A 22369-nucleotide genomic window follows, 5' to 3' on the forward strand; every position below is an offset into this window, starting at 1 on the left:
TTTTGGACAAATCGACCATACAACTTAACACGTGAGGATTTCAACTCGAAGCAGTAAAATATGTATAAAAGTGAAGAAAGTGTATAAATCATATTACAAAAGAGGTTCATAGTTAATAAAAATGAAAAGTATCAAAGATAGCCTGTGCCTTATATAAATGGACCCTGTGGTTCCCAACTTTCCCAACTTCTGAAAAATGGGCATAGTGCCCCTGAGAAGGGTGGAATAACATGACTGAAGACCTGGACATCTTGAGGAAAACAGAACATGCCAAAGGAGTGCAGAATTTAAATGTCTCCCCAGATGAATGATGTGACATGAAACATTTTCTCTGAGGACTGTGCTAAGCAGTTCAAAATAGATGTAGTGCCTGAGATGTAGTATCTGAAGAGATAGAAGAGCTTCTTTTCCATGAGGGCCTCATGCAGGCTATGCTAGGATAAATTCAAAGAAAGTTTTGTGTTATTTTCTTAGTAGAGAAGATCAGCTCCCAAAAGAGGAAAAAAAAAAAACAGAAACTAAAAAATAAGAAGGCTTGGCAGGGTGGGGAAAGAAACAGGGGAAAGAACCCCTTAAAAGTAGCTGTTGATGTAGCATAGATACCAGTGGCTTTCACAACAGGACCTAATAAAAACAGAAAAAAACTGTATTCATATCCATCAACTGATTTTCAATATGAGAACCAACAGACAGAAATCAACACAACTGCAGAAGGGAAGACTGAATGTGCATGAATAGAATTAAACTTTGGCAACATCAGCTTAAATCTAGAGCATTTCTGCCTGTTAGAGGCAGAGACCAGCTGTGGTGCAGCGTATGTGACACCAGGACTGGCCTAAAAGTCTCCTTTGGAGGAAGAAAATAGTGACAGAGAAGATAAAGACATTCTTCCAGTAAGCAGTCCTCACATTTTTCTGCCAGCCCCATTCTGCCCAGCCAAGCCTTGATTTATGTGTCTTAAAAACAGTGGGCAGCTCCAAGAGCAAGCTGTGTCCCCAGAGAGCACTAGCTGGATTAAGATAAAATTCCTCAGCAGTGTTCAACCTTTTGGGGGAAAGAAAAGCTGAACAGCAAGGCAGAATGAGCAGAGACATACAGTAGCAGACAGACTGACTGACTCCTTCAGTTGCTGAATTGAGTGGAAGCGCATTTTCCCTGGTAATTGCTGGATGTCTGAGTTCTTCATCTAACATGAAGGTATGACAATTGTTTACTTAGTTTGTACTGATGAAGTGAATATGGCAAATGCAATGAAATATTAATTTATGTGGAGAAATACTTGGCTGAAAATGTGACTGGGCAGTATTGGAAGAAAGAAGAAAAACTGAAAAACAGTACTGTTCAAAACAAAACTGAAGAAAATCAGTGCACTATTCTCCTTATTTCTCCAAGCAGAGTAGTATAAAGATTGCAGAAAGTTGAAATAGCTGCATGAGGTAATGGAAAAATAAGGAAAAGAAAAAAGTAAGTTTGCTTTGCTTCTCTTTTTTTTCAGGTGCTGGGGATTTTTTTGTTGCTGGAGGTTTCAGGTTTCTTTCCCATTTTTTCCAGGTGAATATTTATTTAGAAAATAGCATGGTACAGACTAAGCATGGATAATTTAACAGACAATGCCTGTTGCATGTCATGGGGCTGGGCTAAAGGTGTTTTCAGATGAATTTCCTGGCAGAGAACTGACACTGGTATCAGCACTGCCACTGTTATCCATGGTGACAGGAAGAAATTGTGGTGTCCCTTATCTCTTTGTTCAGTGGAGGAGGAGCAAGTAGTGGTGTGAGCCCGCAAACCACATCTTGCCTTGAGCCAGCCTCATGTTGTGGGCAGGTCACCCCCCTATGCCTCCTGCTTATGCAAATCTTGGTGGTTTTAGTGGGAGCCTGATGGTTCCCCTCATTCTTTTTGGAGGTCTGCTTTGCTGTTTAAGGAAGTTTCTCACTAATACTTTTGAATGGAAATAATCGACAATATTCCACTTTTGTTTTTTTATAATGCAAAAAACCCTGCCGGGACAGCCCTTCCCATCCAGTCAATTGCCGTTGGAATTCTTTTGGCCCTTGGTCCGAGTGTGATGGCTGTACCCAAAAACAGGTATAAACAGATACATTTTTAGGTATGCATGATTTCACAAACATATGTTTTTTTTTTCCCCAGTAATGAAGAATCTGTTCTATCTTTAAACTCAAACCTAGTTTCAAACAAAAGCACCTGAAGTGCCGTTCCACAGAAGATTAAGAAAGGTTGCTGGACCCTTGAGAAGGGAATTCTCCAGTCTGTCTTCTCTCTGCGCTCTTTCAAAGCTGTGGTATTCATGTTGTAAGATAATTTGTGCTGTTTTTGTTTTGGTGATAGCTCCAAAAAGGTTGACTGAACTGTTCAGTACACCAAGACATTCCTCGGTTTGTACCACTTCCACTCATTTGTCATCAGAGGGGTTATATGTCAAGGGAAGAAAACTTTGTTGCAAAATATTACACACAATGGAAACAAGTTGATGAATTTTAAAGTATAATTCTATTGATTTTACCTTTCATTTTCTTTCTCATTTACATTGCATCAGTTAGGGAGGGTTTGGTCAAAATTAAAGATGTGCGAGGAAATTACTTTCGCTTTTTAGAAGCCAAAGGAAACCCACTTGATGCTAGATTTTATTATATCTCTCAATAGCATTTTGATTTGGAAGAACACTAGTAAATTCATATCAGGCATGACTAGCTTATTAATAATATTAAAGAAAACTGAAAGTTGTCAGCACTTTCCTTCTTTTGGTTTCGTATCAGATTATTGAACAAACCAACCAAGTTTATGGCTCAATCCAAAGACCATGTAGTTGTCTTATTATTAACTTGTGAATTTGTTACCATATTGTGGCAATATGAAGTGTGGTTAGTCTTAGAAAAAAGTAGTGAATGCCTCATTCTTTACAGCAGTAGAGCAACATCCGTGTCTTGATACCAGTAAACTGTTTCTGCTTTGCCTTTCAATTTTCTAAAATCTCTTGATTTACACTCAGATTCGGAGACGGACAGTAGCGGTTTATGGGCAGTATGGGGGAAACCCCTGCTCTGGTGATGCCTTTGAAACAAGACCCTGCACCCCAACAAGGGGATGCCCAACAGAGGATGGCTGTGGCGATCGGTTCAGATGCTCTTCAGGTACCATCCAAGATATTTTTCACTGTTTTCTGGACTTTGAACTTAAGAAATATAACTTTGTTGTCTTTGGAGTTTAGAAATGAGCAACACCATTAGTGAATCCTTGACCTATAAATAAATTTGATTTAGCAAGAATTTTTTTCCTTTTCAGCCTCAGATATGATTGTTTTTAATTTTCAATTCTCTGAATCGCTTTGGAGTATGTTTTTTTGTGTTTAATTAAGAGAAGGTAATTAAAGAATGCAACCTTAGATGACATTGCTCAAAACTGATCAAGCCTATATTAAAACATCTTAGAAACCACCTGGGTCCTGGACACTGAGGGACCCCAGACTAATCTAGCATGGAAACAACTTCTGTTACCTTCACAAAAAAGACACACTACCTCATTGGGCAGATATTTATCATAGAGAAATATGATAAACTTATTTTGGTGTTAACAGAGAGATAATCAGATTTAATCACATGTGATATGGCTTCAAGATGAAAGTGTAGGAAGTAAATTTAGAAATAAACAGTTTTATTAATGTATCAGAAGACTTGATTGGCTGTGGTTTTCGTGAGGGTATTACGTACCATTTCTTTATGTCTACATTTACTGTTGTTTCACAATCCCTCCTGAGTCCACTGTGGGAATGGCAAGCTAATTAACATTGCAGTTAAGTGGGACGGTCATTTTGATTTTAGATGATATTTCATTTTAAACAAACATTCCTCCTTTCTCATGCATTTTTCTTTCCTCTTAGGTCAGTGTATTAGCAGATCTCTTGTGTGCAATGGAGATCAGGATTGTGAAGAAGATGGTACTGATGAAGATCAATGTGAAGAGAAGATGACTGTATGTGATATTGATAAAACACCTCCAAATTCAGAACTTACAGGAAAAGGGTAATGTACTGTGCAGACCTCAGTAGTTCTGGTGCCAAAAGCTTTCGTATTTTTATTGTATTTACAAGCTCCTGCTATACAGACAGAATTCCTGGGCCAACGGTAGAGCATCTGATATGGAAAAGTGTTCCTTACAGCTGCCTCCATCATCCTAGTGGCTCAATGCAGCTGAGATGTACTAGCTCTTTGATTTGAGGCAAATAATAAAGCTTCCTATTCTACTATTTACATACATCTTCTAATATGTGAAATACAATGTAAGCCATTAAAACATAACAATCAGAATGGAAAAAATGAGCCAGCAACATTAATTCTTTTTGTTTACTGCTATTTCATTTAGTGCTGTGAATCCATATCTATTTTTACTTTTGCGTCCTCCATGCAGCCTAGCAAAATAATTATCTCATGTTTCTTTACCATAGTTGCATCACTTGGTACATGATATGATTCAGTTATATAGTTATATCATACAATTATACAATATGGTATAGTATAAAAATATTTTTGAATAGGTGTCCTGTTGTTGCTATGAACTGCTGGAAAAATAAAAATAAAATAACTTGTGATAAACATTAATATCTTAAAGTCAATCAATGTGTATCCATTTTTGTTGAAAAATTAAGAACTTTTTTTTTTCCATGTGCTTATGTGTTCTTGTTCTACAGATAAAAGGGTCTGTCAGTTGAGTTCCCCTTTTCTTAAGTAAATTAGATTATGATTTTACCTGCAGATACAGCATTCAGTTATAACAGGATGGTATCTTTTAACTCCTGTAGAGTAATTTCTGCCTCGGTGTCTTACTGATTTTTCATGCTTTTATTCATGCAGCTTTGATGCAGTCACCGGAGAGTCTAGGGGAAGAGTTATTCATACAAAAAACTTTGGAGGACAATGCAGAAAAGTCTTCAGTGGGGATGGGAGAGAATACTACAGGCTGAGTGAAAGTGTTCTTGCTTATACCTTCCAGGTATGTTTCCATTAAGCACAACTTTGTGTTTAGAGTAACGATTATAATGGGGAGAATGAGAAATCTTGCAGGGTCCCTTGGCAGATAGGCTTCCCTAAACATAGATGAATTATGCCTGTTCCCTCTCTGCAGAAACCCCAGGAACTGTGGCTGTGCTTCATCTCTCACAGAATTAAATGCAGAGAGAAGAATCCTTTGCCACTGTACATCTGCTGGCTGGAGTTATATCAAACTAATGCTATTGCCAATAGCAAAACGTTTCAGTGCCACCAGACTTGTGGGCCATATGACACTAAGTGCTTTGTGAACATTGTGTCAGTTCATGCTGAAAGAATCTGGTATATTAAAAGCTAAAATAAATAAATTAAGCTATATAATTATTTCAAAGGTGTATACATATGCTTACTATTTTGAAATAAGCTAGCTTATGTCTTGCTAAAATGGAAAGAAAAAAAATATAATTGCTCAGATATGATTTCCCTGGAGATATTCAGGTCTTGCCTGGACGCCTACCTGTGCAACCTGGTGTAGGGAACCTGCTTTGGCAGGGGGGTTGGTCTCGATGATCTCTAGAGGTCCCTTCCAACCCCTACAATTCTGTGATTCTGTGATTCTGTGATTTCTAACTCTCTCACAGCTAGAACATAAAGCCACCTCTTTTGGATAAGCTGCAACTTGAACCTTAAGAAATATGATGGGCACCTGGCTTTGGAATACTTTGTGGAGATCTTCCATTGAGACGCTTTATTTCAAATCACTGTCTCAGGGATTTGGTTTGTCTCCTTCTTATCAAAAGTAGGCCAAGCAATCATTAATGTACTTTGCTATGTAACATAAATACTTCATATACAAACTTACATGTATATATACATATGTACACACATGCCACAGAATTATGTAATTATTAAGACTGGAAAGGACCACTAAGATCATCTAGCCCAACCACCAACCCACCACCACAATGCCCACTGAACGTGTATCTTAGAACCACATTTACACATTTCTTGACCACCTCCAGGGACAGTAACTCCACCACCTCCCTAGGCAGCCTCTTCCAATGCATTACCACTCTTCATGGGAAGAAACTTTCCCTAATATCCAGTCTGAACCTTCCCTGGTGCAACTTAAGGCTATCACCTCTCATCCTGTAGGAGAGTAACACTATTGAAAAGTAATACACTTTTCAATAGTTTTCACAACATTTTACGAAATCTGAAATGGATTCAGCCTGAAAAACACTTCCAATTTTTGCACCAGGAAGGACTTGCTCTACTTTATATCATTTTTAACATCCTTCATGAACCTCTTTATACAGAATTTTATCTTTCATTTTCTAGGTTAAAATTCAGAATGATTTCAGTTATGAATTTTTCAACAGTAGCTGGTCATATATGAAACACAAAGAAAAGAATAAAAAATCAAACAGTGGACACAGTTATTCAGAGAAGAAAAATGAGCAACAGAGTCATAAGGTATGTATGAATTGTCGCTGTAGATTTGAATTTTGCATAAATATTTCAGTCATTTTTTTCATGCACTTTTATAGAGAGATGCACAAATTAATTCTGCCCAGAGATTGTTGGCAGAAAGGGCATGACAGAAAAGAAATCCCTTAAAATCTTTTCAAAGAGATAAATGGTTTGGTTGCCAATAAAATGGCTTGGCTGCTCTTTCAGGGTGAATACAAGTATTCAAGAGTTCTTTTTGCCATGGAAAAAAGATGAGAAATGGGTAGTAATTAGAGAAGTAGATCTATTCAGCAACAACTTGATTGGTCTGGAGTTCACGTTACAAAGCAGTGCAGAACAGAACATGTAAGGTGATTGGCAGCTTATTAAAATTATTTAAAAAAAATCAGGCTTCTGACTAAGTCAATTTCTAAATGACATTAAAGAAAAATAATAGAAAATATGTGATCCACAAAGAATTGTCGTAAATCAAAGTTTGATAACATAAAAAAGAAAGGAGTAGCAATAAGTGGTCTGTCTTTCTTTCTTTCTTTCTTTCTTTCTTTCTTTCTTTCTTTCTTTCTTTCTTTCTTTCTTTCTTTCTTTCTTTCTTTCTTTCTTTCTTTCTTTCTTTCTTTCTTTCTCCTCTTTATCAGTGATTTATTTATTTACAAGTTATTTTCCTCCATATCTGAGGAAGAAAAGCATCAGCTTCTTATTATAACTGATTAATCTTTTCCATTTTCTTCCACAAATTTTTTTTCTACTATCTTTGTGAGTGTACTAGACTGAAAATATTCAAATAATATTGTGATTAAATTATCTTATAATATCTTTTCGTCTAATAGCACTCCACTAAGAGAGAATTTTTGCCTTTAACATACATAAAATGAAGCATTAGATAAGTAATTTGTGAGTGACTCTCAATTAAGAAGTAAAACCTTTATCTCACAGCAAACAAAATCAAGTCACAAATATATAAATTTTATGGCCTCCATGCTAACAGAAGATAAGCTTGTCTTGCTGCTCTAACAACAGTGTATTTTGAGACTTAGACTAACAAAATTCAAAAGGAACTTCAGGAGGCTGAGGTGATGGTGCAGGCATGTAGGGTTTTATTTTCAGTAGCATCTTCAAAATGGCTACAGCACCTTACAAATGAAGGATTCTTTAGATAAAATCAGATTGAAAAGGAAAACTTTTCTCCTCCAATTTGCTTTCAACAATTCTATATAGCTTTCTTCTGTATCTGATATCACATCTTCATCATCTGGCTGATAGGAACTATCTTTTTGGTAAAATGAAGCATGATGGATTTATTTTCTTTTCCCCAGAGTAGACAGCTGATGGTTGTTGAAAACACTGTGGAAGTTGCTCAATTTATTAACAACAACCCAGAGTTTCTCACTCTTGCGGAACCATTCTGGAAGGAGCTCGCCAACCTTCCAGTTTTCTATGAATATAATGCCTACCGAAGATTTATTGAGAATTTTGGGACTCATTTCTTACATTCTGGATCTCTAGGAGGACAATACAAAGTTATATTTTATATGGACACTGACAAAATGAAAGCAGAAGGTAGAGTACCAAGTATTTCTTACCAGAAATAGAATGAACAAACAAGAATAAAAATTTCTTTGGATGTTCTTCCAGCTAATATCTAAAATCTAGAAAGAGACTTCTACTTGTCATCACATTCTCTTCATGGGCAAAAGAAAGAAGGTTATAAAAAGTTTCAAACTACAGTGTTTAGTCAAAGATCTGCCTGTGTGACCTGGGGTGCTCTAAGTAGCCAAGTTATCCCAGTTGTTTCAGGACCTCACCAGACTAAAATAGAGTTGTAGGGCCAATCTGAATCTCAAATAATATTAAAGCTTAAACGTTGCTTAAAAGTGGAGGCTGGGTAAAATGTAAAAAACAGAATATATTGCAAACAGAGCAAACACCAGAGTGACATATACAAACATGTTCAGTGGGGAGCAAAGCTGTAGGACTGGAGATTGATGAGAAAAAGAAAGAAAGAAGCAATAGGTCTTTCCCAGGAACGCCTCCCATCTGTCAGTCTCCATCTGTAGGTTCTAGAAACATGTGGACCTTCCAACATAACCTGCTTTTTAGCTGCCTTCTTATTTTTTTTTCTTTCTAATGCACATTTGAAGTCAATACGCAGCTCAGAAATGAACCTAACGTGCTTTTATGTGCAGTGCTGTTAATGGATGGATTTATCTGCAGATATGAGCATAACAGATATGTATCAGTGCACCACATCAGGCTGGAACTTATTCATTGTGAAGAAGAAGAAAACAAAGTGCTCTAAGCTGGATGAACTGCTACAGACTTCTTCAGGTGAATGTTCAGTAGTGACTTGTACAGTTATGTCTACAGCTTCCATGTTCCTCTTAAATATCTGTTGAAATGAGGAGCAGGTGTTGATCGCTGTGTTGAGCTGCATCTTGACATATTGAACTCAGATCCAAATGTCTACTTTAAAAGGCTCCCTAGCGCCAATAAAATGTAGCTGATGCTTTTCCAATAACTATTACTTTTTCTGGACACCTGCAAAACCAGATATTTCTTGTATATCATCCATGTAGGACGCTTGATACAGGCATAGATAGTTGATCTGCATCAATTAGTCCTGTGACAACTACTTACTAATACAGATTTTGCATGTATCATTTCTATTTCCATTTGCAAATATCACAACAACGGCATTTGCTTTATTTTTCTTCCCAAATCTTCAGGAAGCAACAGCAATAAGATTAGAGGAGATCCCTATATAGAAGGTGGAAGCCCAAGTGCTGTTGCTGGCCTTAGTTATCTAGATCTGGATGATCCTGCTGGGAACAACCAGAGATACTCCTCTTGGGCCAGATCTGTGACAGACTACCCCAGAGTAATTAAACAAAAGGTAAGGATAATTTCCTGAAGCAGAGATGAACAGATGGGATTACTGAAAGGGGAGAAATGATTAAGCTATAGCTGGTGATTAATCAGGTGGTAGTCTGAAATAATTTAGTATTCAGATTAATTTATAAACTAAATAAAAAATTCACAAGAAATAAATTCCATGAAGTTAACTGTACTGTTTCATCAGCCTAGCCTTTGGCAAGTCAATACCTACACTTTTACAAGCCTTCAGTAACTTTAGCAGAGCTCTGTCTAGGGATAAAGAATCATCCTAACATTGGAAAAATCTCAGTTTCCTCATAGCCCTGTTTCTGAAAGGCATATTGGCAGATTTGTGCAGCTTCCACTCAGCTTGTTCTTTTTATCCCTCTCCCTTTTCTGTGCATGCAGAAATTTGATATAACCGGGTATTCTGGTAGCCAGACACACAAAGCTAATCATGACCATATTCACCACTACTTGTTTAAACTCTGTTCGGAAGCAGTCTACACACTGAAGAAAGGTGTGATACCAAAGGAATTGCCAGGGACTTTTCAGTTAATGCAAAATGTTTTTGCTTATTGTTGCCTTCAGTCATTGCTCAGTGAAATGTTATGATATCCAGACTTTTGTGTTGGAAATAGTTTAGCAAAGATTAGGGTTTTTATACCTTGCTGGCCTGTTTTATGGTACACATTTATCTCAACTGTAATATCATATCTGAAACACTTTTAAACATATCTAAGATAACCAGTAGCTTCAAGGGGTGCTGTTTAAGCAAAGCTGAATTTCCAGAAAAAGGATAATATTAAAAATAAGAATTTAGACAGATAGTAAATTAGAGCATCTTTCAAGTCCCATGTGCAGGAACATATATTACAAACCATTTCACATGACTAAATGTGCTTACACACTATTCTATCTCTAGGATAACTATTTTATATCAATGTTTTTCTATCCTCTGTAGCTAACACCATTGTACGAGCTGGTAAAGGAAGTGCCCTGCTCCTCAGTCAAAAAGCATTACCTAAAACAATCAATTGAAGAATATATGGCTGAAAATGATCCCTGCAAATGTCAGCCATGCCAGAATGGGGGTGAGGCAGCTGTGGAAGGAACTCAGTGCACATGCTACTGCAAGCCTTACACCTTTGGAGCAGCTTGTGAGCTGGGAACTCTCGTGCAAGATCAGCCAGGTCAGCACTTTTCACGTTCATGAGAGTTCAGAATCGGTATATGTGTTCTCCTGCTTCTGGAGTTTGTCCTGCTGCATGAACCACTGCTGCCCAGCATTCATCACAGGAGGATCTTCACATGAGCCTGAGTTTTGCTTTGCATGTCCAAGCAGTACTTCACAAAGAACTTTTGTATTATTATTGTTAAATGCGGTGGACAATATTAACAACTCAAACTACAACCTTCTATAAATAAATAAATAAACAAATAAATAGGAAGGAATAGCAATATAAGTAGGAAGGAATATGCACTGAATGACCATCTACCAATACATTTTAAAAATTCTGTTCTTTAATTTTTTACCTAGCTGTAGCTACTGTTATGTTGTCTTGGATTGGTAAGCAATTCCAAGTCCATGGGATTATAGGTACAGAAATAGTGAGTTCGGGAGAAATTAGATGATTGCCATCTGGACCTTTCTGTAAGGTCATATTTTGACTCATCTTTAGTTGGTTGTTTTTTTTTTGTTTTTGTTGTTGTTGTTGTTTCTTTGTTTGCTTGTTTGTTGTTAAGGACAACAACCTTATAGAGCTGTTTAATGTGAAACATCCTCAAATGTTACGTAGGCGTTGTTGATGGACACTGGAGCTGCTGGTCTTCCTGGAGCTCTTGCTCAGGGGAAAGGAAAACCAGGAGCAGAACTTGCAACAACCCCTCCCCAAGAGGCGGAGGGAAGGACTGCATAGGAGAGCAGCATGAGAGCAGGCCCTGTGAGGATGAAGAGCTGCAGCACTTTCGGTAGGCAGAAAAGGAACATCTGGGGTATGAATACAAAAAGTGTTAAAAACCTAAAATACCATGTAAGCTATTTAATTCAGAGAGAAGGTCATTTATTGAGCATTTGCATTTAAGCTGAAACAAAATGAAATTCAGAAGTTGTGATTCTGATAGAAAGTATGGCTGGAAAATGGGGTAAAAAATCGTAAATGTGACACTATTCTGTTCAGTACTCTCTCAGACAGCCTGGCAGTGCCTGCTTTAAGTATAATCGTGATGTAAATGGGACATATGATAGTCTTGATATTAGGCTTCTTTGGAAACATAGCATTTTGAAAGGAAAGCTGAATTCAGACTTAACCATACTTTTGTTTACTTTATAGCTTTATTGAGCCACACTGTTTTGATACATCAATAACTCCTACAGAATTCTGTTCACCTCCTCCTCTCTTGGCAAATGGATTTGTTCAAGTAAGTTATTTCTACTACTCCATTATCTATCCCCCTCAGCAGTATTTCAACACTTGCAGCCATGTATTTATCCTGGTAAGCTCAGTATCAAAGCTACTGCTTAGTGGCTTTCTCAGCAGTTTTCCTTTGCTGAAGTTTACGGGGCATTTGCTAAGACTTTTTATTAAGAATAAAAGCATACCATAAAGTCACACAGAAACCAAAACAAAATCTTTTATGCCTTGTGAATTACGTATTAATATAGAGGAAATAAGAGAGGAAACAGCATAGAGACTATGCAAGGTCATCCAGAAAGTCCACAGCAAAATTATAAACAGATTTTAGGGATCTGCAGTTTATATCCCGTGATTCACTATTATGCTTTCTTATTCTCTGTTGAAATTATGACATGAAAAGGTAAATTGGGCCTATATAACAAGGGTGAAAAAATTCTTCAGAGTACTGATTATGTCTTCTTTATTTCTGCTCAATAAAAGGATTGAAGCATTAATGAAAAACCCATTAGTTGTCTCTGCACAACTGCAACCTGAAGCAAGGTCCCAAATTTTGTGCTCTCTCTTTTGCTAGTAATTTTTTCTGTAATCAATAGTTGTCTCTCATATCAGAGCTTTTGGTTCAATAACTAAAAGTAAATCCCTGCACTTTGAATGTAGTCTCATTTTTATTTTTTTTTTATAATAGGGAGATTTTTAATATAACAGAGGAATATATAAAACGACAAATGGCGTATGTCCTGAAGTCCAGCTCTTCTGAGTGATTGTTATAACTTTTACCTTGAGGGAACTGATCATATGCCTTCCTAAGAATTAGCAAAGCCATATATTGTTCACTGATCCACTTGTAAGGTTGTTTAAGAGCTTGTATTCCTCTAATGCTTCATAACTGGTATATTTGCTGTCTGCTTACACATTGGCAAGATAGAACTGTTCCATCACTGATGTGTCATTGCCAGATCCCTGGCAAAGGGTACCCTCAAACCTAGCCTTACCTTAGTTTAGTAAGTTAAGGGAGCCAGAATATTCGGTATTTTGCTGATTTTTTTCCCTCCACATCTCCATTTTGATCTCATCTTCTGACTATTGATAACCAGCACTGTCCACAGTATTCCAGAGACTCAATCACTTTTAGATTATACATTTTAAATGAAACCTATTTATTTTTTTTCAGAATGCTGAAAACTTATATCCTGTTGGGAAAAGCATTGTTTATGCTTGCAGACATGGATATTCTCTCATTGGTAATCCTGTTGCTAAGTGTGGCAGTAATTTGGAGTGGCGGGGTGGAGACAGATATTGCCAGGGTATGTCTGTTTCTCATTTTGAAATGCAACTTAATTCCTGAATTCCAGTGAAACTTCTCTGAGTTTCTGCTTTCCAGTAGTAACAGGGGAAATGCACACTTGTATTTCCTAGATCCCTAGACAGAATTTGCTCTATGCTTTTATTTTGCAGCCACATTGTTTTTTTTACTGAGTAGAAACATGTCATGAGGGCTGGTTTTAAGACAGGAAATGGAACAAGGAGAAAAGTTAAGTCCAAGAATTGCTTTCTGTGTGAAAAACTTTTGTTCTTTAATTCAGTTCTGTGGTGGAATTCAAGAATTATTGGTATGAGCCAAGCAAACTGAGTAAAAGGCCCAGAAGGCAGCATTGGACAACCACAAACCTCTCAAATAACCATCTTCTCATAAAAGCACAGCTTCACGGATCGCTTTCCATCTTAGACAGTCTCCTCACTCCATTCTTTTCCTCTTAACTAGTCAGTTATCCTTAAGATTTTTTTTTTGCCAAAGGCATTTCTTATGATTCAATATTGAGTGAGATTAAAGACTTCTTCTTCCTTAGCCGTTCTTACCTACCACAAAGGCTAGTCCATATTGCTTGAACACTATCAAACTGTGAGAACTAAGTCTTTAGGATGTTCCAGGGCCCTGTTTCTGTGATCTGACCATACTAGCTTGTTATTCACTGGTATGAACCCTCAGCAGAAGCATGGGTCAGACCTGCAGGTAGCAGGAGGATATACTTTCACTTTCCTGGTGTGATGTGTTAATAGCTCATGCTAACATGATCAGTCTATACCTACAGGAGCATCGTCTAATCTTATGATTTGATTTCTTAAGAAACTTAGGAGATAAAACCCTTTTTTGCAGCCCACTGGTTCACTGTGGCTATCTCAAATGCTTCATTCCTTAGAAACTGCTTGCCTCCTGCCTCTCCTGGAGGGGGGGCTGCAAGGAGATCCATGGAAACCTTCATATGAGATCGGTGAGAGAATAACTCTGTCCTGTTCACATGGCATGCATCTAGAAGGGGCACGCTCCATTTTGTGTGAGCCCAGTCTCAAGTGGACTCCTGACATGAAAACCATCCAGTGCAAAAAGGCAGGTAAGCCATTGCAATCCTCGAAGTGCATCACAGGAGTTTATTTTCTGGGTAGACCCAGGCATGTCTCCTACTTTTCAAGTATGTTGTCTTTTGGTCAGCCAGCTGCTGTCTGAGGTAGCCTGATTGGAGATGAAGAGCAGGTGACAATCAGGCCTAGACCAAAAGAGCAGCAACCTCTGAGTTTCCCATTCTCATCATTCATCACTGTATCAAATCTGTGTGCACATTAACCACAAGAATTTCTGAGAGATTAACATAGCTGTACATAGTTCAGCTCAGCATTGCTGAAGTACAAAAGTACCAGATTGTCATGGTTTCATGATTTTTCATTATCAGTATTCCACATCATAACATCATGCAATGTACTGGGGGTTTGACTGCTGATGCTCAAGTTCCGGGTGCCTGTCCAGCGGAGAAGAGCAGCTACGTTTCCCCAGGGGGCTTTGCGGTCAGCGAGGAGATATAACTCCCGGCAAGGTCACCTGATGCTCTCTTCTCTGCCTGCGCTGCTTCGCTTGCGCTTCTCTGCCTGCGCTGCTTCGCTTGCGCTTCTCTGCCTGCGCTTCTCGCCTGCGCTTCTCTGCCTGCGCTTCTCATCTCAGCGTTGTGGTAAGGCCGATCCACCATCAATTTCACATTCTCTCTCCTTATAAAATTCTGTTGATACCATATTTAGTAAATTACTTTGTTTTACCTCAGATTGTTGCCACTGTTTTCAATTATTTCGGGGTCCCTTATTTTCTTTTTTTTCCCGGGGGCGCGGATCCGCGGATCCCTCCGCCCTTCTAGTCACGGAACCGGGCCGAACCAGCCCGTAAACCGTTGACACAGATCTAAAGTACCTCTGATGCCAACTTCCCAACTCTTTCAGCTTAGCCTTACATACCCTTTTTTGTTTTGTTGGGGATTTTTTTTTGCATCATGTATTGAAATTCCAGTAATGATTAGAAAGTTTCAAATACTTCCATCTTTTGAAACAGCTTGCTTAAGTCTTGCTTAAGGGAGCATTACATTTGTACAACAATTAGAAAAAAATAGTGAAGATTAAGGACTGTAAGATGGAACTTGCAGCTTTATTACTATCAGTGCATAACAATATTAAGACTCTCTATTTTGACACAGGGCTTTGGAGCCTTAGCTTTTCTGGTTCCAGTAGTGAAGCCAGTAACTCTGAAACTACTAATGATAAAGCTGTTACTAGCAATGATTCAACATTGCTAAGATTAGCAGAGACAGACAGCTGCTGCAGAAACGAGATGGGTGTTTGAGCTTGAACATAGTACCCTGGCTCTTTCCATCTGACTCATGACCTATGGATAAATTACTGTTCAGTAACTTTATAAAGTATATCATATATTTTTAATACTGTTGGTTCCTTCTGTGCAGAAGGAACTTTTAATGAACATGCAGGATATGATTTTGTGTCATGACTGTATTATCCAGTGCCTTTTATGCTCAGCTGGTAGGTTACTTTTGGAGTAGAGCTTTACCAGCCCTTATTTTTCTGACCCTTGGCATTGTCTGTGTTCTTTTACTTCAGTTCCCAGTGTGAAACCAGAAGTGACAGAGCCTAAATGTCAGCCATGGGAGAAAGTGCAGCAGTCGCAATGTGTGTGCAAATTGCCCTATGAGTGTGGGTAAGTTCAGGCTGGATTTAGCAATGACCTTCTCACTTTATTCAAGTCCAATTAAATTTCTGAAGTTTTCATTCCATGACAGTTTAGAAAGCTTTACTCACGAGAAGCAGGCATTGTACTTTGTTTGCTTTACAGCTCAGTCAATGTCCTGCTCATCACTTACCTGCGTTGTCAGAGCTGTCAGTGGGTTTTAGCAATGATGGAATTCAGTTAGATGACAGAAGCTGAAGGAATAATTTCAGTTCCACTTGATCTGTGAGATAGATGGAAAAAGATAAAATGATATTTTGAAGATTGAGAAGACATAGGAAAAGTTAGAATGGAGACCCTTGTGACATAAAGCATCAAAGCAGTAAGGTAGGGAAATAAAGCAGCTTTCTTTTCTCTGCTAGGGACTGCGGCATTACTAACAACACAATAATCTAATTTCCCATTTGCACAGCCATTTGCACAGATCAGTTATGTCGCCTTTCCTGACTTCATAACTTGCAGACCTGGGTTTATTTCCTATCTGATCTAGGCCTACATTCAGCAATAAGCAGTGCAGGACAAAGGTATGGATATGAGTTGAACTGTCAGTTCCTTGCAAAATGTTGAAGGAACAGAATCAAAACAGAGATTAACAGGAAGAGGCCCCTCAGACCATCCTGTGCTGACAGCCAAATGTGCCGAAGAATTCAACACTCCAACATCTGGCTGGTTTTCAGAGATCAGATAAAGTTTCCAATGAAGTCACTGCTGAGCTTTATATGTGAAATCCAGCCATCTTATGTCACAGCAGGAGCTAAGCAGTTTGGAAACTTTAGGATGACAGACTGGATTTGTCCTTTCCTCGTATAGCAGGGAGAAGATATTTTGAACTCCTCTCCAGTGATTTCAAAGTAGCAGAATTTCTCAGTGGAGTAGGTGTACTGTTCCCGTCAGCCTCAGAGCTCAGTAATGCCTTGCATGGTGACTAGTTATAAGCCAAAATTAACACAATTTGAACATTTCAGAATTGCAATTAGTGATTTTTGTTCAGATTTTCTAGATCCACTGGACTCTTAGCCAGTATTTGAAGACATTGCCTTGCACAAGCATGAGGTCTGTAATAAGCCTGTTAAGAGCTTATTCCTATATTTAAAATAGTCAGTTGTTTTACTAACCTAGTCCTACACATTTTATCTCAGTACTCACTAAAGTGAGGCAACAACATCTCTGGTTCATGGATCAGTGAAGTTATTTGAGGGGAGTCCACAACACTGGGGAAGGACTTGGATAAAGTCACAATAACATTGTAAAATTAAATAAGTACATTTAAGCTTTAGTTAAAATTAATCTACTGCCTCCTGTTCCCATTTTTTTTAATTACATTTAAAATGTCAGGAAGATAGATAGCAGTCATTTTTATTACTGATAATGTTTTTTTGCTGTCTTGAAATAACACATCTAATAATAGAAAGATAAGTCATCATCTGTCAAAACAGACCAATCTGCCAGCCTATTAATGCTGTAGGACAAAGGCATGTCAGTAGATCTTGGTCCTTCCTCAGAGTTCAGAAGTACCCCAGTTTGTTCTGCTGTGGGTGACACTCAGCAGCAGCTACTGCTTAAGAGGTGGGAACAGTTGACGTGGGAAGAATTGTGGCTTCAGACGCATCACAAATCCAGTGACAGCACAAGAATCCACAGTGTGGTGAGAGATCATTTATCCCTCATGACAGTGCCTTAGGTTATATCTACCCTCACCAATTACAGCCAGAGAATGATCATGGGCAGTGGAGCTGCTGAATCCCTAAGTCAGCACCTGGCAGAGTTTTGGAAGGGGTCAACACTCAAAATGCATCTCAGGAATTGTGAGGGTGAGGGACCAACTCTAACAGGCCACTGGTTTGGTCTCCTTTTGTGGACAGAGAGAACATAACAGTATGAACACAAGCTTTTCTGTTTGAAAGGGTGTGAGGTTGGGAAAGGGTCATAGAACAGTTAGTGCATTAAGATGGATGAAACCTCAGCTACTGGAGGCTAAAAACTATCACCTAAGCACTAGATTCAAGAGTTTTTCCTCAACATTTATTTGTGTAGCATCCCTGTCTTGGCCTACGTTATATTAAAACGTATGGGCTTGGATACAGTTTTAAGATTTTAATCATATTCAATTCAATTTCTCAGTCTCAACTAAAAGCTGCCCACCTCTAATAGCAGCAGGGAAAGTATTTGCTGATTACAGCTGCAATTTCATTTCTTATAATACGTTCTTCAGTAAAGGAGTTTTCCTCCCCCCAACCTGGGTAGAAGTTGTCGAATTTTTTCAGGTTCCCTTTACACAAGGACTCTTCCTTGCCTTTAATAATTTTTATTGCACTGCTCAGAGCCCCCTGTAACAGTCTCTTTCTAAATTAGTGAAAATTAATTAATTCTCTTATAAGCACAGATTCACTGTCCTTTTTCTGATGCATCTGGTCACGTTGATTTCCACTGACTTCTCCCCAGCTGATCCAGCCATGGCAAATAGGTACAGCAGTCTCAAGATAGCTTGAAGTATTTCTGCATTGTAGCACAGATTGGCAAAATGGAGCATTCATTCCTAGTTTCTTTCCCAGCAATCAGATTTCCCTGTGTTCAACCAAGTGGTGAAATCAGCCTCTCTCTCCTCTGCTGCTGATAAAGTGGTGCAAAGCAAAGACATTAACACAATCCTATCTGACTTTTATTTTTCCAGCTAATTTAACCTGCCTGTTCTACAGATTTTTGTCCTTAAGGCTCAAATACTGAGATTTACCATTCTCAGGCAAATATAAAGGCCTTTGAGCAGTTTTAAATATAATACATAACTTAAAGACTAGATGCTTCCACTGGATCACACTGTTATTCCAAATTTAAGCTGATATTCAAAAATTAAGAATTTCCTGTGCCCATATCTGCAAAGATAACTTTGACATCAAAAATCAGTGCCCCAGCATCTCATAGACTGTGCAGCCAGACAAGAAAATGATGTAATGGAGACAGATGCACAGTTTCTGTTAGTAGCTGCTTGGCACTACATATCTGTTGGGCTCTTGCTGTGCCTCAGAATAAAAAAGTTAAACCCATTCTTTATGTCAACAGAAGATCTGTAAGGAAAATACATGCGAGAAATGTAGGTACAGGTATTGTGAATAATAAGGGGCCCATGGCAAGTGAGGACGTTAACATCTCAGGGGCAGCATTGTGTGGAAAACAAAGTCTGAATTATTCATGCATCTAAGCCTCAAGTTCACCACTGCTTTCTTTGAATGTACCTCACTGAAAGGAAAAAACAAGAATTGGGCACTGAACATTTTCCATTCTCTCAGCTCTTCTTAAGACATACCAAGATAAAACACTTTTAAATGACGTGATCCCTGCTTTTTATTTTCAGTCCTTCCCTGGACATCTGCGCCACAGATCCAAGAACAGAGAGAAACATACCTTTAACTGTTTGCAAGATGTATGCCTTAGAGTGCATGGGTAGAAAATATTCTCTTACTAATGCAGCGAACTGCAAAACACCTCAGGCAGCTGAGAGATCATGTGGGTCATGCCGCTCGTGGGAAAAATGTGAAGGTGAGAGATTCTTCATGATTTTAAGTGAAATTTGTTTATATGAACAAAATGAAGTTCATAACCCCATTTACACTCTATTACAGTGGTGACGACCCTGTGCTCATGCAGCACCTCCAACTGTCCCAGCAGCATAGGGCACACACTACTGCTGAGTGCATTCAAGCCATTCACCCAGGGTTTGGTGTCTGAGTATGGCAGGAAGGAAAAGAAACCCCCGTGGGGGAGAGTAACAGAGTGAGCGTTCTACAGGAAAAGCTTACCCTACTCCCTCCTCAATGGGTTATCTGATTTGATGTTCCTTGGGAAGTTATGCGTGAAGCTTTTGCCTTACTCTTTTTTCACTGTTTTAAGCTCCCCAACTCAATACCTGCAGGAGTCTTTGCTGCCCTCAAGAACAGCTAGGCTTTTCCTGGAATTGGATGAGCTGTCTTTCCAGCTGTATCCTGTGGCAAGGAATTGACTGTTTTGTTCTGTACCACCTAGAAAAGCCACTTGTTTTTGTTTGTACTTCGCTGCATATCCCCAGTTTCTCATATTGTGAGCAAAGGTGAAGGAATATTCCTCCATAGGAAAGAGGCCCAATCTTTTGCAATCTGTGTTCAGTGGAAGTTCTCATATTCCCTGATTTAATTTCCCTGAGTGTTCTCCATTACAGTGCATTTAATGGAGGGCTGGCAGAAATGGAAAGGTAAAGGAGTAAATTACGTTTTCAGAAGTGCCCCAGATAGGAGGCACAGTTACTGTTATATTTTTACAGTGAAAAAGATTGCTTGATAGGAATTTGTCTATTTTGTCTACCAAAACTGAACAGATAAAAAAAAAAAAGTAACAAAACTGGATGGAGCTTCAGCAGAGACAAACATACCACACTGAAACAAAGACATGGTTGTGAGAAGTAAATCTCCTTACATGATTATTTAGATGTTGGCATGATACAGCTATACACATTTATTTGTAGGAGCAAATCCTTTTGTTGTAGAGACACTGCCAATAGATAAGTAAAAATACAAGTTGTGTGTGCCTGACTGGTTTGTTACTTTCCAAGGACAGACCTCTTATTGTACATGGTATTTGGAATCCAGAGCAGTAGGTTCACAAACTGGTGTTAGCAGACTTTCAGCAGTAACATCAGAGGTATCACTGAGAGCAATAAGCCATACAGCTGATGAAGCTTTCCCACAAGCACAGCCAAGCTAGCTGAGGAGGAAGGCATGCTGTCCACACTGAGCTCCCGTTGCAGCCAGCACCGTCTGTTGGTGCTTCTAGTTATTCCAACAGACCCGAATGCCAGCTCATGTTACAACTGGCTGGGAAGAGCTCCCTCTGCACGTTGCTGTTACTCCAAGTAACATTTTGCTAGGAATGGTTTGGTCCGCTTTGCATTGAGTCAGTGCCTTTTCCTCTGTGCCCTTGCTCAGCTCAATCCAACAGCTGTGTGTGCGACGAAGATGCGCCGTGCGAGGAGGGCGGCATCCGGGTCTGTGCTGCCGTGAGCGACTTCGCTGCCCGCCAGACCATGACAGAGTGTGAGGCCGGACGGCTCCAGTGCCAGGGGCAGACTGTCACCCTCGTCAGCATCAGGCCCTGTGATGCGCAGACCAAATGAGATGTGTCATGGTTCATTTTGTTTATTGCCACGGGATATGTCAAAATGTGTCAACTCTTGGGCAGGACATACTTCAAACCGGGCTCTACCAAATACAAGCTGTGCTGTGAAGCCACTGCAGCCTGTGGGGCCGTGTGCATTGGCTCTGGTCGCACTGCCCGGGGCCCTTCGTTAGGCAGAGCCACACGCTCTGCTGATCCAAAAGCTCTTGGCTTAGGCTCCTGATTTAGCACTGGCAAGTTTTGTTTGCATTTCTGTCACAATTAAAAAGTGTTCCTGAACCGCAATCGCCAAAGCAGTGATGAATTACAGTATATAGCACGACAAATGCATTTTTCTGAGAGCAACACAACCTATGCATGTGCTGACTAGATACAGCTTCCTAGAAAAAGAATAGCTTTTTCAAAATAAGAGATACGATTCTTCACTTCTGATAGAGTAACTTCTTCTTGCTGTGCCTCATTCAGCTGTGCAAACAGCATCTACAGCATTGAACCTGTTGCTGAGCCTGAAGCTTTTGAAGGTCTAAACAAGATGCATTAACAGCAAAGTCAGCTTTAAGTAATGAGAGGAATGTCTTTGCTCAGTTTCTTGTACAAAGAAGCACTTCAAGAGGAATCACCAATTTACACTGTTGTAGCTATCACCATGAGCTATATTTCTAAGTGCAGATAACTGCATTACATTTGTCACATATATTTATGCTTGTGCCAATACTTGTTTGCTCGCAGACCATTGCATGGTGGAAGTCTTCTACCACAGCACATCTTTCTCAATGGGAACTATTAGGGAAAATACATTCTCACGGGCATGGAGAGAGCATACAATCCTTTGGAGACAACCTTGGAAGAAAGACAGTTAGTAAATGCAAAGAGTCTCTCATACTCCTTCCATAAACTTGTCATCAGGCAGGGACACCTTTGCTCACTGAGGCTGAATCTTGCAAGTCAGCTGAGGTGCCTCTCTCAACTGTCCTTTTAAACAATGCCTGTAATGACGTAAGGGGTGGGTTGTAAGCAGCAGGATGAGTGATCAAGAGAGTACAGTGCTATCAGCAACAAGCTTGTGTGCTTTATAAGTAACAGATGTTGTTTCTTACTATCAATAAATGCCTACCAGAATATACATCTCCCTTGGTTTTCATGTCTGTATCTGCAATTTACCTAACTCTTGTAGGCCCTACTTTCAGCTGAAAATGCTTTGCTTTCTGTGGTGCTGGAAATGAGGATTAAGCCTGGATCTTAATTGTTATTTTAACTACTCTTTTTGTGGGTTGTTTTTTTTTTTTTTTTAGAAAATTGTAAATTTTTGCAGACAGTTTACAGATTAAAATAGGCAGAACAAAGGCCAAATTAATCAGTTATTTGCTCTGAATTATCTGCTGAATATGAAGGAACAGCATCTCTGG

The 22369-nt window shown here is 39.0% G+C and overlaps 1 protein-coding gene across 2 annotated transcripts; it reads left to right on the top strand.

The window, feature by feature from the left end:
- The first annotated feature begins 1022 nt into the window (after positions 1–1022).
- On the top strand, positions 1023–22086 carry C7 (complement C7). Of its 2 annotated transcripts, none has more exons than XM_085213392.1 (18): positions 1023–1197; positions 1496–1551; positions 2013–2088; positions 3011–3152; positions 3899–4040; positions 4869–5007; positions 6345–6479; positions 7790–8033; positions 8688–8801; positions 9200–9366; positions 10312–10540; positions 11147–11318; positions 11681–11768; positions 12936–13068; positions 13963–14154; positions 15695–15791; positions 19171–19355; positions 19439–20365. In XM_085213392.1, exons 1-18 carry the CDS (start codon positions 1192–1194, stop codon positions 19591–19593), a joined length of 2472 nt encoding a protein of 823 aa, XP_085069518.1. In that variant the 5' UTR covers positions 1023–1191; the 3' UTR covers positions 19594–20365. The 2 variants fall into 2 exon arrangements, with proteins under 2 accessions (XP_085069518.1, XP_010723669.1); XM_010725367.4 differs by lacking the exon at positions 19439–20365 and adding an exon at positions 20774–22086 and having other exon boundaries at positions 1028–1197.
- Positions 22087–22369: the final 283 nt, after the last annotated feature.

The sequence above is a fragment of the Meleagris gallopavo genome, chromosome Z, assembly GCF_905368555.1.
Source record: "Meleagris gallopavo chromosome Z, MGAL_WU_HG_1.1, whole genome shotgun sequence".
In the NCBI taxonomy this organism is placed as follows: domain Eukaryota; kingdom Metazoa; phylum Chordata; class Aves; order Galliformes; family Phasianidae; genus Meleagris; species Meleagris gallopavo.

What these genes read in the sequence shown, in the direction of transcription:
- C7 (XM_010725367.4), top strand. An exon ending in TTCTTTCCCATTTTTTCCAG is followed by an intron (nt 1,552 to 2,012) that starts GTGAATATTTAT and finishes CTGCCGGGACAG; the next exon opens with CCCTTCCCATCCAGTCAATT. An exon ending in ATGGCTGTACCCAAAAACAG is followed by an intron (nt 2,089 to 3,010) that starts GTATAAACAGAT and finishes ATTTACACTCAG; the next exon opens with ATTCGGAGACGGACAGTAGC.